Raw genomic sequence first — 17,434 nt, forward strand, 5'->3', positions numbered from 1 at the left:
CAAATATGCAACCTTAATTAGAATCTCAGCTTCTTCATTAAGCATGTTTAGTGATCCCAACAAGTTGAGGGAGTTCTTCAATTGCTTGTCTCTGGTCGGTAAATCAAGCCTTCTCTGTTGGTAGTCAAGTCTTAAAATCTATCTCGAATTTGACTCTCTGTTTTTTACTAACAAGTTTCAACTAGCCAGTTGGTCTGCCAAACCTGAAAGCAAGAAGCTCCAAACTACTTCTTCAAATCCATGGTACAAGATACGAGTAATGGGTTAGACAAGCCATTGCCTACCTCTGTGAAACACGCAGTGCACTAGCCGTTGTAGCACCTTTTCCTCATGCCAACAATTAAGCTCAAATAATTTCAAGCCATTGCTCCTTTCAGGAACAAAAGTCAAGCCATCGCGCTCCACAACGGTCATCTCTCACCGGCAATGACGCCATTCGATGTACCGGCAATGTAACTTCGGGTTCATAGTGGAAGTAAGTATCTCCACATTCAAATTTTTGATTTCATCTCTTATAACCTTATTTATTCTATGAAGACTCTTTAGTTATTAATGATGATCTTGAAGAGTGATGAGCTAGGTGTAAAGCAAATGGGATGCTATCAAAATTATTTTCCATTTAATTTGAAAAATATTTGTGGCATCTATAGTTTTTGGACAATGATTTTTTTATAGATGTAAAGGTTCCATCAGCAGCTGTTCCGTGGTCCATTGAAACGCTGGACTTTGTGTCCACTTGCACCATGGAAGCGATAAAGAATAAAAAGCCATTGCCAACTCTGTCCATCTCAACGGATGCACAATTTTTTCAAAAGCTCACTACGAGCTAAAGTGCGGTCCCACGGGAAACCAAATACGTTCATCATGCGTCCAAGATTATGTTGTGGGAAAAAAAAAGTAAACAGTAAATCTTAGGTCTGCCAAATGAAATCCCAGAAAGAGAACAAAGAAGATAAGCGCGAGCGACCGACCTCCCTGGCATTGTCCCCCACAAGTCTATGGCCTTTTCCAGAACAATCTAAACTCTATTTAACTTCTTCTTCTTCCTTTTTTTTTTTTTTTTTTTTTGCTTGCTTGCTAAAACAAATGACTCATGTAATTCTACTACGAATATATTTTAAAAACTAAAAAATAATAAATTTTGAAACATTCTAAACAGCTCGCTCTCTTTGATATTTTCAGAGTGATTTATCATATACGAGGTCATGCAGTCTGCCATTCTATTAATCTCTCTGTAGATGTGGCTAGCTTGAAATGCCACATCGCCACTGATCAAAGCAATCACGGTCCGGATGTCCTGCAGCAAAGGGTGGCACCCTACCTTTATTTTTATTCATTAATTCTATCTCCTTAGCCTTGGAGGTGGACCACAGATTAAAGCCCACCATTTATTTTGTCCATCACTGCCTCCATAAAGCTTCCATCCAGTCCTTGGATTCCCTTCAAGTCACAGGCTTTTCTTTCCTTGTTGGCTCTATCTTCTTTTCGTTGCTTGAAGAGTTTGAGGAGGGAGAGGAGGAGGGAGAGGAGGAGGGAGAGGGAGAGGGAGAGATGGAGGGGAAGGAGGAGGATGTTAAGGTTGGAGCTAACAAGTTCGCGGAGAGGCAGCCCATAGGTACAGCAGCGCAGAGCCAGGACAAGGACTACAAGGAGCCACCTCCAGCTCCTCTGTTGGAGCCAGGGGAGCTCAAGTCATGGTCCTTCTACAGGGCTGGGATAGCCGAGTTCATGGCCACCTTCCTCTTCCTCTACATCAGCATCCTCACGGTCATGGGTGTGGTGAAGTCCAGCAGCAAGTGCTCCACTGTGGGCATCCAGGGGATTGCTTGGGCCTTTGGAGGCATGATCTTTGCCTTGGTCTACTGCACTGCTGGCATCTCTGGTATGTGGTTTTTCCTCCCTTTTTTTTTTGGCCAGACATTTAATAGTTATCTTGTGTTTTAAATCTTGTTTCTTTTCTTTTCTTTTTTGTTTCTAGTTTTTTAAAATTTTTGGCAGCAAATTTCTGTTTCTAGTTTCCTAGGTATATCTTTGCTGAGTTAGAAGATCCAACTTGAAGAAGTCCTTTCGCTAAGGAAAATTTTGTAGGTGTTTAGTTTCCCTAGTCTATTTCTTTTCTAAGCTCATAAAAACTCAAAAATCCTTGTCTAACCTTGAACCTGTAGCCTATAGGCTGTAGGAGCTTTTTTTCTTTCCATCATTTTTTGAAAAAAAATAGTAATTTTTGTTTTTTTAATCTTTTTTATACTATATACTGGTTTTTGCCTGTTGAACATGGAAATTCTTCTGTACTTAGATCCGTTTCTTTTAACTTCGGTTTGTGTATTACAAAGAAATTAGTAGTAAAACCAGCTAAACAAGCATCCTTGAGAGCTCTAAAAACTCTGATTTCTCAACAGGGGAAAACCATTTTTTTTTTTTGGTTCTTCATATGGAGGAGTATTATTATTATTATTTTTTTTTGAGAGCTCTATATGCTTGTCTTTCTACTTGGGCAGGTGGGCACATCAACCCTGCAGTGACCTTTGGCCTGCTGCTGGCAAGGAAGCTATCCCTGGTCAGGGCTCTGTTCTACATGGTGATGCAGTGCCTGGGTGCCATCTGTGGTGCTGGTGTGGTCAAGGGCTTCCAGACGGGGCTCTATGAAACTAATGGTGGTGGAGCCAATGTTGTTGCCCCTGGCTACACCAAGGGTGATGGCTTGGGTGCTGAGATTATTGGCACCTTTATCCTTGTTTACACTGTCTTCTCTGCCACTGATGCCAAGAGGAATGCCAGAGATTCTCATGTGCCTGTAAGCATTCCTTGCTTTCCCTCAAGATGGAACTGGTGGCTTTTCTTTCTTTCTATATCTCTTGAATCAAATATAATAACTCTGTTCTGGCTTGTAGTTCTGCAAGAGAATATTTGCCATCTCAGAAACTTCTTGTTCCTTTCCATTTGGCTGATGAGAATTATTGGGGTTTTGTTGCAGATTCTTGCTCCCTTGCCTATTGGGTTTGCTGTTTTCCTTGTCCACCTGGCCACCATCCCCATCACTGGCACTGGCATCAACCCTGCGAGAAGTCTTGGAGCTGCTATCATCTACAACAGGCGCCATGCTTGGGATGACATGGTAAGCCTTTTACATTTGTTCAGAGATTGGGGTTCTTTTGTATCAAGTATCCAGCGCTGATAAATTTTGCAAATTTTTTGGTTATGTTCTCAGTGGATCTTCTGGGTGGGTCCCTTCTGTGGAGCTGCCCTTGCTGCCATCTACCACCAGATAGTCATCAGAGCCATTCCATTCAAGAGCAGGCCATGAGCTTGTTTCTGGATTCTGTTCATCAGACCTTGTGGCTTCCTTCCATATCCAACTTGTCCTGCTGTGGTCTTCCATTTTATCTATCTTCTTTTTCTCTCTCTCTATTTAATCCCACTTAATGTATTCCAGGACCCACTGTTGTTTATTAAGTGTGTAAATTAAGTAATGATGTACCACATCTAGTTTGCTGCTGCTTCAAGAGTTTATATTTATCTTTATGCTCGTCTCCATCTCTTACATCTCAAGCTTATCCTCTCTATCATCAAAAAAGCTGTTGGAAGTATGGACTATTCAAGGAGAACTGCTAACAAAAAGAAAGGGGTGGGGTGTATTTAAATGAGGAAAGTTGAAAAGGTGGTGGAGTTAGGTAGTACAGTGCAGGGATGATGATGGTAGGTTTCTAGATTAGAATTGTTGGATGAGAATGGTGGGGAGTGGGGACATGCATGCATCGTCGCATGGGATGTCGTTTGGAGTTACTTTGGGCAGCCTGGCCTTGGGTGGTTCTATATACACCCCCCCTATTGCTCAGGACACCCCCCAAAAATTTAAAAAAAATTAAATACTCTCTACACCCCCCCATTTGCTAAGGACACCCCTAAAAAATTAAAAATTCCTAAATTATCCCCCACCCTCCCCACCCCCTCACCTAAATTGCTCTCTACACCCCCCAAACCCCCCCCCCCACCCCGCTCTTCCCCTCCAAAACACCTCGCCAACGCCCAAAACCCCCCCGTTCCCCCTTCTCCCTCTCGTCGCCGGCATTCTCCCGATCTCCGACCACCTCGCCGGCTTCTCCCGGAACCATCTCGCCGGCTTCTCCCGAAAATTTTTTTTTTTACGGTTCGTGCTCCGTTCGGCACTGGATCGCCGAACAAAAGGCTTCTGTTCGGCTGAACAGTGCCGGACAGAAGCCTTCTGTTCGGCACGGTGCAGCCGAACAGATCTGTTCGGTTGAGGGTTGCCGAACAGAAGGCTTCTGTTCGGCACTGTTCAGCCGAACAGAAGCCTTTTGTTCGGCGATCCAGTGCCGAACGGAGCACGAACCGTGAAAAAAAAAAAATTCGGGAGAAGCCGGCGAGGTGGTTCCGGGAGAAGCCGGCGAGGTGGTCGGAGATCGGGAGAATGCCGGCGACGAGAGGGAGAAGGGGGAACGGGGGAGGAGGGGTTTAAGGGGGGTTTGAGGGATTTTTTTTTTTTTTCTTTTCAAAACGAAACGGAGGAGGAGGAAGGGGGGTGTATGAGAAAATTTCAAGGGCAATATGGTAATTACACTAAAGGTTAGTTTGGGTATTTTTTTTTTGGTTTTTGGGGGGTGTCCTCAGCAATAGGGGGGGTGTATATAGAACTACCCATTGCCTCTTGGTAAGGTATCTTCAGAGCAGAATTCCAGATTCCCCCTCACCAAGACAAGATGGGAAGGCATGATGGCCAATGACATGTTACATGCAGGCATTAAGCACAAAAGGAAGCTCAAGCCCAGCCCGTGTGTGTGTATTTATTGGAGGGATCACAAGCTGGCCATGTTTCAGGGGGTTGGATGGGTGTACTACTGCGGTGAACTAGAATCCCTGCAAGCAGCTGAGATAAGAAGTCATTAGTAGATTTTTTTGTTTGTTTTTTTGTTTTTTTGGAGCATAAAAGGTCTGAAATAGGTTGTATGGTTTCTGGTATTAGATGCATGTATGGATTATGATGGAATGCGGGGGGATCATCAGAGTACTAGCAGTAGAATTTTAAAATATTGTTACATAAAGAAGCATGCAAATGGGTTTAAAATAATTATACTTCTGGAGTCGAATGTCGCCTTCTTGGGAGAGATTGAGATCACAAACGCAGGCAGCCTTCTGAAAATTATTATCTCCAGCTGCTTCAATCCACGTACCTTTTTTATACAACTTCATTTGATTTTGAATCTCCACCAACCGTAGGTTGAAGGAATGTTTTACTAGAAAAACTTGTTTCACGAGTCTTTTTTTTTTCTTTCTTTTTTTGTAGAAAGAAAACCGTAGCTTTGCTTGTGCGTGGGAAACCCTAGGGTGCCTTCTCTCCTCCATAAGAGTATTGCTTCTCTGCTTGCGGGGCTTCCAGGTGAATTAGTATCCAAGATTTTGAGGATAACTGTGGTGGATGGGGCCTACCACCAGGATCAAGTTGGTTGGCGTGATGGCTGTCATCCTAAGGTGCAGGTCTCCTCTGTTAAATGAAGGTCAAACTGCAAGTTCCTTCTCGAATTCAAGCATTTCTATGGAGACCAGCTCGTCAATGTTTCGAGCCGAGGAGGATTAGGTTCATCAACATACATTGGCTGTGACAAATCAGATGAGGATCTGGACGGCAATTATGGTGCAGAAACATGCTCCAAGGCATTGGGAATAGACTGCAAGCATAACTTATTGCCATCATGCAATCCAATTCATGCAGCAAGATAATTATGGTATCTTCAGAATATCCAACTGTTTCAACAGATGGATCACAATATAGGCAATCTGGTTCGCTCCCCAGTGGTGATAGTCGATAATTTCAAGCCTGTACAAGGTCTCCATCACTATACAGGATTGCTTGACAACATCCCTATCTGGGGTAGTCCTTCCCCCTCATCGTTCACCTTGTTCTACTGTTCATGAGGTGCTCTGGGTTTCCCCACTTGAAGGTGTTCTTCAGATTAACTTTGATGGTTCTCTCAAGCAGAATGGCAAGGCTGGAGCAGCGTCGCCGCAACTAGATGTTCCATCCCAATTTTGGAGTTGCATGGTGCATGGGAAGGCCTAAGGCATGCAGATTGCATGGAACGTCCATTTGGATTTGGATAGAGGGTGACTTCCTCACAGCTACTTCATGTACTAATAGGCAGAAAGCATCCTCAACCTCAACTCATCATTGGTTAAAGGGTGTTACCAGATTCCATTACTGATTTCTGGTGCTCGCACATTCCTCGTAAGGGAAATCAGGTGGCTGGTAGGACGGTTCCTCTAGCTACTGATCTGTATTCCCCATTGTCTGGGATCACAATTTTCAACTGGTCCAAATGCATGCTCTACTTGATACCTCTGGACAAACACCAAAGTGGATATGTAATCTTATACTCAGATACCAGACCCCTCATTTTACTCCAACAAAAATAATCAGGTTCAAAAATGTCGTCTTGTAATTTGCTCATAGATTTGCCCTGTAAAAGTGCAGAACAGAGGCGATGAATTGGGTACACAGCCATGATATGCCAAATGGAAAGGAACTGAGAAATAGAAGAGGCTTGCCTTCACCAAGCGAAGCTTGTTCTTCGCTTGTATAATCCAACGGTAACTGCAGATGATTCTTTTTCAGCAACAGATCTAGATCTCTTCTGAAGCGCATCTTACCAACTGGAAATATTCTCTCTTGGCCTTCCCATGGCACCTTCCACCGTCTACTGAAGTCGGCACTCAAGATGCAATCTTCTGAATTTAAGAAGCACCTCAACAATGGCCAGTCCCAAATCATGATGCAGATTTATGAGCACGATAATCACGACAAACATCAACATCTACGATTTGCAACAATGGAATATCGACAACCATAATAGAGTAGATTGATGTTGTGACTTCAGTGAAGTGCCATAATAGAGAAATATCGACAGCCAAATCAATGGAAAGAACATCATGCATTTCTTCCGCAATCAACATATCAATCCACTCCCCAAGTAGTTCTTTCGGTGCCCATACAACCAGCAAGATTACCCACCAAAACCACTGTCGATCAGCACTAGACAACAGCTTAAACAAGTTGATCTTGTTGTTGCTTATCAATCTCGGTCTGCAGCATCAAAAACCCACAGAAATATCTTGGCATCAACCGGACCAAAGCTTCTATCAGCCTCATCTGAAACCTGTTATCTTGGTCGAGGCTTTCCATAACACCAATGCATTCAACATGATTGAATAAACTGGGTCAGGGCATTAACCACAGACATCCACCACAGCTCCCACTCTTAGAATCAAATGTCCACGAGTACATGTTTTGAATGTTACATAGAGCCAATGTTGGAAAAATTAAAAAAAGGACAGGTAACAGCAGTAGAAATATTAAAACACTGCTGCTGACATAACCCAGATTATATCAGCAAGGATAGAGAACCGAGAAAAGAAACAACAGAAGAAATGCTGCAAGATCAGCAAAGAATGCCAGCCGTTTTTTTTTTCTTTTGTAATTTCTAGCAGGTGCACATACAACAATGATATGGCTCTGGCACCTCAACCAACATCTCAATATCCAAACTGACAATATAAATCTGATGAGGTTGGGAATGAACTGGCAACACAATTTCTCGAAAGCTCGACCATCTTTGTGGTGCAAAATCTGGTCACAGAATGTAGTTTCTCATCTTCTGTACAATGGTCTTGGACCCCAAAAAAAGAGTATACAAGCACAAATCCTACTATTTCCAGATTTCTTGCTTCTCATGTTTGATGGTTTCAAATATACAGTCATCAACCATGAACTGTTGAAATCTCACTGTATGCACACTGCAGGTTTTAATATAACCATTGAATGCCGTCCTCAATCTGAAAATTCAACTTCAAATTCCAACAGCAGGTTCACAATAAGACAGTCTATTCTGTGGAAAACCAGTGAGTTGAACAAGTATTAATACAAAGCAAAGCAGTAAAACTGTGAAATTGAGCTTTATTTGCAGTCACTCCATATCCTCTGCGTTGTTATACGACGCCCTAAATTGTCAAGGTAGAAATATGTGGTATTAGAAAGTGAGGTGAACCAAAAAAGTTGCAGCATATGGAAGTATTTATAGCTGGAAATATCATTAATGACTGGCAAATTCTTATTTGCAGAGAGAAAATAACCCATATTATGTATAGAAAAGAAATTTTAGAATTTTAGAATAATCCAAAAGATTTTGTCTGCCACCTTTTTCCCCAAAAGTTTACTTCGTTCCTAAAATTCTTAAATGTTCCTTTCCATTATGAATAGCGATTGTATGGCTAATCATTGTGAGTATAATGGTAGATCTCCCTCATACTCAGTAACCTGAAATTAACTTTATCTGCCCCCCATCTCAACTCCATATTCATTATTATCTTTGAACTGTTAGCCCTTAATCTCCTCTGTTCATTATTATATTGTTTGGAGTTGGGAAAAAAATGATCCGTGGAATTTGAGATGGAGAGGTTTTATAAAATTTTCGGGAGCAAATTTAGAAATATTGTTGATAACTGACACAATTTATTTAACTATAGTTTATTAACCTACAAAACAGGGGTGCAGTTTAGGTCCCCTACGAAGATAAGGGCAATTCCCTAATAAATGCCCCTAGGACTTTCATTAGCAGTATTTCCAAAAACAAATGATATGCATGCACTCTTTTTTGTCTATCTATAATATATTAAATAATGACAATTTTGAAATCAAATAATATTCCTTTCAAATTCTCTCGTCAACCAATTACTCCATTTCTAATAGGACTCCTTAATAACCAGAACTTAACATTAACCCATGTCTCTAAAATCTCTCTTCCCTCTCTTTAGCTGTCTCTCTTTCCATATTCCAGTTCCTCTTTCAATTGTTAACTCTCAATTTCCACTCTTGATTGATATCCACCTTATGAACTTCCCTCTCCCTCCCTCTCTCTAGCCTGCACACCCACATCACTTCCCATTACAGTCGCTGATGTGTATGGGCCACTTCCTAACCATTTCTTGCTGTAATACATTTTCCGCAAGTTATTTTGCTATTTTTACCATTCAAATATCTTTCAAAGTATCCTAATTAGCATTGTCACCTTCCATTGAATTTGGGAATAAAATAAATTTGTCATATGCAGTTCTCTTTTTCCATATAGATAAAATCTCTTGATTCTCTCCCTCTTTTCCTTAAAAAGTAATAACAAAGGCAAGTCTACTAAAGAGGGCTCTATTTAACAATTTAAATGAATATCTCTAAATATGTCAACAGCCGATGAGTGCACATCCAACTGGTGGCATATTCTTATCATATCTTTATTTTACTTTAACATTGTTTTTGCTTAACTTTTTTTATGCTGTTTTGGTTGTGTTTTTAGCTTATTCTATATTGTGTTTTATTGTCATTTTATCCTATATTTCTCTTATGATATTTTTTTTCACGAATATTTTATATTATTTATTAACTTATTTTATTTTTTAAATTCAATTTTGCATATTCTGTTTACCATCTTTCATCTAAAGTTCATTGCATGTGCCCATTTGCCAGAAAGCAGCCGAAGTTTTTTGATTCCAATAACACCTAGTTTTGCACATGTTAGCCATAGAAGATATTGTATAACTAATTAATTAATTAATTACAAACATCTGATTAGTGGATCACTCCCAAGAGGTCTCCCAAGACCACTTAACACTGACAGGCCATAGTAAATTAACAAAGTTGGTGAAACCAATTAAAGCTGCTAGGAAAAAAATAAATAAATATATCAAGGGCTATTACTTTGAGGTAGCCAATTTCGGTAATTCCAGCCAGAAATGACAAAATTCCTACCATTGAAAAGATCTACTGAGAAAACAAGCAAATTAGAAGAGCAACTTACCAATATGAACTTGATGCACGGTGGACATGAACTTCAAGACCACTTCTTCAGCCTCCAACTTTCCAAAAATTTATCCTATGGTTCACCTCGGGCACTTAATCATACAAGATTAGTTTCCTAAGAAAATGAAAATGATCTAACCATGCCAGAACCAACAAAATAATCCACTAAGCTCAAAACAAGCCAGCACTGGCTGACCAGCTCTTAACAAAATCAGATACAATTTGTGCTGCCAAGGATAGAAAAATCAGGGCTTAAAGTCTAGTCAAGGGTTCAGCTTTGTGTGATCTTTCACAATCTGATGAGGCACATGATAGTCCAGTACAGACTGCCTTTCATATGGATCCCAGAGATTCCCAGGTCCTGTCCTTGCAAATTGAGCACTGAAAATGTCAGATTCAGATGCCATCCTTTCCCGAAGAACAGGAGAGCCCTGCTGCATCCCCATAAAAAGATCAAGCTTGGGATCATGATAGGTAGTCCCAATAGGATAGAGATCATTTGGGGATCTTGACATGCCTATGAAACCCTCTTGAAGGTAAGTTGACTGTTTGGGGTGATTAAATGGAATACCATTGCCACCTGTCAAAGGTGTGGATGAGCCTGAGGTGGTTCTAGGGCTTGATATGGGCGAAGGGGACATCCTTCCATTGATATGTTGTGGAGACCTCGAATTCAGAAGAGGGCTTCCGATTGGAGAGACAGGACAAGATATGTTCCCCATATGCATATCACTGCAAATCAGAACACAAGTCAGAAGCATATTGAGTTTCACTTTATCACAATAGTCTGTATTTTGTAAAGAACATGGGCATTAGGTAGAACAGGCAAAAAAATTGGTTAAAGGTCATGGGGAACCCTTTCAAATGAAACATCCAAGGGCATCACAGCTACAGTTGCTGCTCAGAAAACATGCATAACAATATCAAATTACTTGCAGTAGGTAGGATGTCCACAGCCAAACTAGATATCCTGCCCAACCCCAAGTTATGTTTGAAGAAGAAACTAGAACAATTAGTGTCAGCCTCAAGAATGAACATCTGTAGCATCTAAGCAACCCTTAAACACATGCATGAGATCGAAGGATCAAATTTTTTATACAAAATATTAAGCGACTCCTGGCAAAACTGTCTAAAGAAGATCATACTTTTTCAAGAAGACTAATGATAAGCCTGAAGCAATTTTACAAAGCAACACCAGACAAGTGAAGGGTTTGCCCAGTGCCTCGAGAAACTTGCCTGTACAAAAAGCTGAAGCATTGAAACTACTCTTAAAAGGAGGAACCAAATAAATCTTTAAGAATACCAAATTAGCTAATTTACACTTTCTCAGCCCAGCACATTTAAATATTGCTGGCCTGAGACTCATGTCCCTTAACCAAGTCAAAATTTATGTTAATCTAATTATAGACAAGAAATTCCCTCCGGTAATTGCATCCACAAGAAGCTAAAAAGAACAGCATACCCATCAGTAGGAAGGAAAAAAAGAACAGCATACCCATCAATTGGGAGGAAAATTATAAGCACATAAACTATTCATCCATTAAGACCCTGCAGTAAGAGAACTTTTCCATGTGGTGTCCTTAGCTCAGTAGAAGGTGTTACTGACAAGAAACCTCCAATACTGGTATTTTTAAGCTTTGGTGACGATAAAATTAGTGATCAGCTCAGTTGGCCATCCCAAGTGAATCAAATTAGAGTTGATTTCATTTACTAATTGGATTTATGGCTAAAAAGTTCATTTCACCAAGTCCTCAAATAATCGACTGCTTTTTCATTCTTTTGGTGATTAGGGTCGTAAAAACAATGTAGGTAAGTGCACTGCTAGCAATAGCATCAACAGGTTGGAAGGAGCAGGAACAATGAACTCTAAAAATACTTTTAAGGCACTGTATTCACACTAAGCCAGACCGGCCAGCTGGCCCCCGAAACGACTCCTAGAAAACCAACATAATTTATCATAACTCTCTGAATCACCAGCAAAACCAGGGATACCTTCCAACCAATTAGAGTTCAAATGAACCAAAAGGTTTAAATTTTATATAAATTTAATTTGAGGGACTGGGACTGGGGAGTGAGTTCTACTTCTTCCATCCATGAAGATCACATCTCCCTCTTCCTCTTCTTTAACAACCCCTGTGGTGGACAGCTACAGTGGCATCTCCAGCAGCAGACAAAAGATGATGGAAAGTCTCCTCTCTCTCTCTCTCTCTCTCTCTCTCTCTCCCCCCCCCCCCCTCCCCCGCCCTCTCCCTCATCCCCCTCACCACAAAAACAACAAAAACAAAAACAAAAAACAAAAAAACAGAGAAAAAAAATCTGGTTTCCCTCCATGATTGGCTTGACTCTCAAAGGCCAAGATATATGGCTCCAGTGGAGCAACATCTAGACCAATCTGACGGGGTGCTCAACTTTCCCCCTTTTTTCTCACCTCCTGTCCGTACTCCCTCCATGCTCAATCTTGAGCTCCAGCAAGGATAGTAAGGCATCAAGCTCTTGGAAAAAAAAAAGAGAGTGAGAGAGAAGTTATCTACATAACTTAGCCGAAATTTGCAGTTGCCATAGCTTTTACATATTTATGAACAAAGTGAGCGATAATATTCAATGGTTCAGTTTTCTCCAAGGGAAATATATACAGTGGTTTAGTACTAGCAGTTACACTTACCTACCAAGATAGAAGAAAAATATTATAACAATCACGTGCGATGCACAACACACAAAAGACCCTTCCTAAAAGTTTAAATATAAAATAATTAGTCATTACACTCAAAAAAAAAAGTCACAGTCCACTCTTCATCCTCTCTCATACGTTACCAAAGCAATAGAAATTTGAATACGTTAGTTACCATGGTGTGCAGCTTAATTCACCTTAACCGTAAGGAATTTTGATGAAGATGGATAAAGGGACGTTATTGAATGAGTTTGTATTTCACATTTTCTGCACCAATTTGGATAAATACAAGGTTTGATTAAGTTAAAGAGATCCAAGATTTGATTATGTTTTATATGTAAGCAGATATACAATTTTAATGGTTCTCAAATAGTTATGCCTGAACATAATATTGTAGTGATCTGTTAACCTTGAGAAATGTGATGTCAATGGATAAAGAAACTTAAATTTACCAACGTATGTTGCTTTTTGTTTTTTGCTCCAATTTGGATGGTTACTGATACTAATTAATTTCCGATCGTTGACTGAACTAATTAATTTAGAAAAGTTTGACCTGTCCAACACATTGTGCAATCACTAAAACCTCCATAACTTCACCTCTCTTCTTAGTCTTCCTGCCAGTTCATTATCCTTTCTACTTACCTCTCCGTTTTTTTTTCCACTGTCGGTTATTGCATATTTTTTGATGGAGCCTCCCCCGCCCCACCCACCCCAAAAAAAGGGAAAATAAGTAGGCAAACCTTTCTAGACCTACGTACATTTATCCAGTAACACCATTCCATTCCTTTAAATGCTAATCCAGTATAACATGTATGTTCAAACTGAAAGGCTAGGGAAAGGAGAAAAGACAATTATTGAAATAAACTTTTGTACTTATATCTCTGCCCAGATGATCTTATAATTAGAGAACATTTTTTATGCCATGACTCCAGCCCCCTAATCCAAATTCATTACAATGTAATAGATGTATCTACAGAAGCGGCATGCTGCCTACAATATTCATGTGCAATCTTTTTCTAGTGAAAAAAAGTTGGACTTGAAAGGAAATAAGCTGGATACGTTACCCGGTTAGTGTAGAAGCCTTCGCACCCCTTATCCGATGAAATGCCAGTCCTTCCATGTCCAGCGAGGAAAGATTTCTAGCATGCCCAATGCCCTGAAATTTTACCTACAGCAACATGAAAATTGATTGTGGTACATCAAAAAATGAAGTGCATAACACATGCTTTACAAACCCATAAAACTAGTGAAGAAATTTCCTCTTCTTTCCTTGTTTGTACCTAATATGTTTTGCGATCTGGATCTCATCCTTGGATCAGGATCAGTTTAGGACAGAGAATTTGTATCCACAATATGAATTATGCATTCTTTTGGATCAGGGGATTCAACTTAGTTATGATATTTACATATTAAATCATTGAGAGTCTATTTTCTATAATTTATTTGACTATGTATCTTTTAAGTTACTTTTGCTATTAGGTCTTGCAAGTAAAATTAGCAAGCTTGTCTTCAGAGTTCATTAAGTTAAAAAGAAGAGGCAAATTTCTGTATTTTCACAGCCATATGCTAAAGTCTTGTTCTTGTTTTCCCTAGAACATTACCCCCTTTTCTTGACCCAATCTTTTCTTCCTATCTAAAAGGATGATTATATTGAAAAACCAAACAAAATGTTTGTTTCATTAGACATGTTATATATAGGCCTATATTGGTGGATACTCAACTTCTTCTATCTAGTGCCTTTTATTTTCCATTCATCAACTTTATAGTGGACTCATACCTCAATTTTCACATCTCTTTTTTATTTTACAATGTTTTTAAACAAATTAGGAAAAACTTAGAATCTGCCATCCGATCCATGATCTGATCCACCCTAATTCCTTCTAGGATTTACGGCTTAGTCCCAATCTTAAAGACACTGCACATGCTACTTAAATAAACATAATATCGTGACAAAACAAAACAAAAAAAAAAGCAGGCATATTAATCAAGTTCTCATCATCATTAAACTTTAACATTATCGAAAAATACAAATTCACAGACAAATCCTCAAGATACATAAACTAGCTGCTTGGCCGCATGCCGACCTCGACGGACTCTACTGGGTTGAAGGGGAGATGAGTCCAGGATTTGATGGTTGTAGGGGAGAGTAGATGGAATGAGTTACTAATCAGGAAGACCTTTGGGAAGTAGTTGGCTGGGAGGATCCTGGCTATTCCGCTACGTTCGGGGGCAGCGTCGGACAGATTGGTGTAGACGGCCACTGGTAGGTCCAAGGTGTGCTAGAGATATTCAGGGGATGTTAGGAGGAGGTATTGATCGACAGTTGGAGGGCGGATGGATTTGGAGATCGCAGGTTCATTCTCGGGTGGCCTTGTTCCTCAGGATTTCTCCATGCTGTGCCAGGTGTCCCAACATTGAGAAGACCATCAATCACATCCTGCTAGAGTGCCCACGGTCAGTACAAATATGGAGGGCCTCCTTTCCCTTATCCCAGGTCGCCCGATCCTTTGATGAGCTTCTACGCCAAATGAGGAAGGCCATGTGGAACCCGAGGAGGATTGAGTGGGGGATTACCGATGCTTAGCGTATCATGTATGGTTGGACAGAAACGCCCGGATCTTTGAAGAGGAGCGAGCGCCCTTGAGATGTGTGGTGGAGAGTTCTTCTTCAGGCAGCCAAGATCACTAGGGCTATCACGACGACCTCATCTAGGATGGCCAGGGACATATGGAACCCCCTTTCTGCCGTTACAACGCTCAGAATTGTTCTTGTTTCGCGGGAGCCCCCACCCCCTGGCCATCTTAAGGTGAATTTCAATGGGAGTGTGTCCGATGTTGGAGAAAATGCAGGTGTGGGTTTTGTGTTCAGGAGTCACAACTCGAGGCTGATTGCTGCGGGAGGGGCGAAGCATGGCTAGATTGACAGCCATTGGAATGGAGCTCAAGACAGCCTGGGAAGGTATTATCTATGTGAGACGGGTGCCGAGGGCAGAGTGCATCCTGCTTGAGGGAGATTCAGCCATAGTGATCGATTGGATCCGGATGGGGGGACCGAGGGTGATAACTCTCTATTGAGTGACATCTGGAGGATGGCAGGGGATTGTAGGGCCTTTCAAGCCGTACATACATACTATGAGGCGAACAGGGCTGCGAACTGGGTCACCTCCTTTATTGCTCAGCATTCCGACGAGATCCTCTGGACACACTAGAAAGTCTCTCCTCCATTGCTTTGTTATTTTTGTCTCTTGATTCTGTTGGCTGTACTCATGCTAGAGTAGTATAAGCAGTCGTACCAAAAAAAAAAAAAACAAATGCACGAGACTTTTGTTTCTCTGTAAGCATCAGTAAAGCTTGATGTCTCATAAATTAGTTGCTTGAACAGGCTCTCAAACACGAAAATTTTAATTTAAACAACTTGAACTTAGTTTCAAATGCATGTAGAACCTCAACCTCAATCTTCCACACAGAAGCGCACATGGTCCTGGGATTTTTTTTTTTTTTATTTGTTATCTCAACAATCATTGTTACATGTGGTTGCTTGGGCTCCCGATCAATGCCCTAAGTGTGGACTTGACCTTAGTTAGCCTGGGAGCATCCACCAAGGCCAGCACAAATATATAGACACGCACTTACATGCATATACCTATACATATATGTATCCATGTACTTATGTCTGGATGAAATGCCAAAACAGCATAGATGCCAGCGAAGAAGTAAGACATAATCAAAGAATACAATGAATTGTGTTAGAAAGAGAAAATAATATAAACAAGACCAAAAAACTTCTAATAAAGATCATAGTTACATCCAGCAAGCTGGATGTGAGATTCGGGCTGAAGTCGGCAGCCCCAGCCGACTTCAGCCCCGTCTTCCTCTTTTGGAAGGGGCAGAATAGGGGATCGCAGACGCGATCCCCTCCGACTTCTCCGGGCACAAGGACGCCGCAGACCCTCCGCGGCTACATCGCGGACCCTCCGCGGCTACATCGCGGTGGTTTCGCGTCCACCCCGCGGCCGCACGAGCGGCCGCTGATCTCACTTGGCCGCCGTGATTCACGCGGCGGAGAGCCATTACCATAGGGCTATAAAGCCCCTTTCCTCCTCCTCCTGAGACTGTCACCGAGCCCTCCCTCTCCTCCGTCTCCTCCTCCTCCTCTTCCTTCCTTCCCTTCTCCTCTTCTCCGACCGGTGTACCCTCCCGACCGAGCGCCGCCCGGATCCCCCTCGCGGCCACCCCCTGTTCTGAGACCCATCTCCTTGGGTTCAAGCGTCGCCGCCGCCGCCGCCGCCTGACACCGGATCGAGCCTCCCTCGGCCGAGATCCCTCCGCCGCCTCTGCCACCGCCGGTAAGCCCTCTTCCTCCATCTGTTTTGGCCCCATCAACCGAGAGCATTCTCGGTTGATCTCGACCCCAGCCACCGCAACGACCGCCGGCCGCCACTGCGGCCGGCTGGCCGTCGACTGAGGGGTGGCCTCCGGCCACCCCGCCGCCGCTGCCGCCGCCCCTTCCTCTTCCGCTCTCCCTCTCGGTCTTCCCCTGCCGTGGGGGGGATTGGGGGAGGAAGACGACCCTACGGGCCGAACAGGGCCAAACATGGGCCCTGTTCACAGTGGGCCCGATCTGGGCCCGGTTCACTGTGGGCCCAACATAGGCCCGGTTTAAAAAAAAAAAAAAAAAAAATCCGAACCCGAAACCCAGATCAAACCTGAGAACCCGAACCCGAACCTGAATCCGAATCCGAATCCGAACCCGAACCTAAACCCGAACCCGAACCTGAACCTGAACTGAAATCCGGACTCGAACCCGAAACCCGGGACCCGAAACCCAAACCCATTAGACCAGTAAACAGATTATTTGCAGTTAAGCCCTTGGCAGTATGCTATTTCAGAAATAGGATCTTCAGTAAT

At 42.0% G+C, this 17,434-nt stretch overlaps 2 protein-coding genes and 1 long non-coding RNA gene across 6 annotated transcripts in view; 2 read left to right on the forward strand and 1 right to left on the reverse strand.

Annotated features, from left to right (window-relative positions):
• Nucleotides 1–1,372: 1,372 nt before the first annotated feature.
• Nucleotides 1,373–3,522, forward strand: LOC103717431 (probable aquaporin PIP1-2). The gene is made up of 4 exons (XM_008805812.4): nucleotides 1,373–1,882; nucleotides 2,499–2,794; nucleotides 2,975–3,115; nucleotides 3,209–3,522. Exons 1-4 carry the CDS (start codon nucleotides 1,552–1,554, stop codon nucleotides 3,302–3,304), a joined length of 864 nt encoding a protein of 287 aa, XP_008804034.2. The 5' UTR covers nucleotides 1,373–1,551; the 3' UTR covers nucleotides 3,305–3,522.
• A 1,140-nt stretch (nucleotides 3,523–4,662) lies between these two features.
• LOC120109913 lies at nucleotides 4,663–6,959 on the forward strand. Its single transcript, XR_005510716.1, has 2 exons — nucleotides 4,663–6,031; nucleotides 6,071–6,959. It is a non-coding gene; the product is annotated as an uncharacterized LOC120109913 (long non-coding RNA).
• A 280-nt stretch (nucleotides 6,960–7,239) lies between these two features.
• The window catches only part of LOC103717430 (mitogen-activated protein kinase kinase kinase YODA-like), a 44,674-nt gene continuing 34,479 nt past the window's right edge, over nucleotides 7,240–17,434 (reverse strand). For 2 of the 4 annotated variants that reach the window (XM_008805810.4, XM_017845265.3), the window contains 3 exons: nucleotides 13,592–13,695; nucleotides 9,858–10,591; nucleotides 7,272–8,010 (listed from right to left, as the gene is read on the reverse strand). In XM_008805810.4, coding sequence (XP_008804032.1) covers nucleotides 10,123–10,591; nucleotides 13,592–13,695 — 573 coding nt within the window. In that variant the 3' untranslated portion in view covers nucleotides 7,272–8,010; nucleotides 9,858–10,122. Of the gene's footprint in view, nucleotides 8,011–9,857; nucleotides 10,592–13,591; nucleotides 13,696–17,434 lie in introns of all 4 variants that reach the window. The other 2 variants (XM_008805811.4, XM_026808570.2) reach the window with 2 other exon arrangements.

Source organism: Phoenix dactylifera, chromosome 2 (assembly GCF_009389715.1).
Source record: "Phoenix dactylifera cultivar Barhee BC4 chromosome 2, palm_55x_up_171113_PBpolish2nd_filt_p, whole genome shotgun sequence".
Lineage (NCBI taxonomy): Eukaryota > Viridiplantae > Streptophyta > Magnoliopsida > Arecales > Arecaceae > Phoenix > Phoenix dactylifera.

What these genes read in the sequence shown, in the direction of transcription:
- LOC103717431 (XM_008805812.4), top strand. Translation starts at nt 1,552, where the DNA reads ATGGAGGGGAAGGAGGAGGATGTTAAGGTTGGAGCTAACAAGTTCGCG. An exon ending in CCAGAGATTCTCATGTGCCT is followed by an intron (nt 2,795 to 2,974) that starts GTAAGCATTCCT and finishes GTTTTGTTGCAG; the next exon opens with ATTCTTGCTCCCTTGCCTAT. An exon ending in GCCATGCTTGGGATGACATG is followed by an intron (nt 3,116 to 3,208) that starts GTAAGCCTTTTA and finishes TTATGTTCTCAG; the next exon opens with TGGATCTTCTGGGTGGGTCC.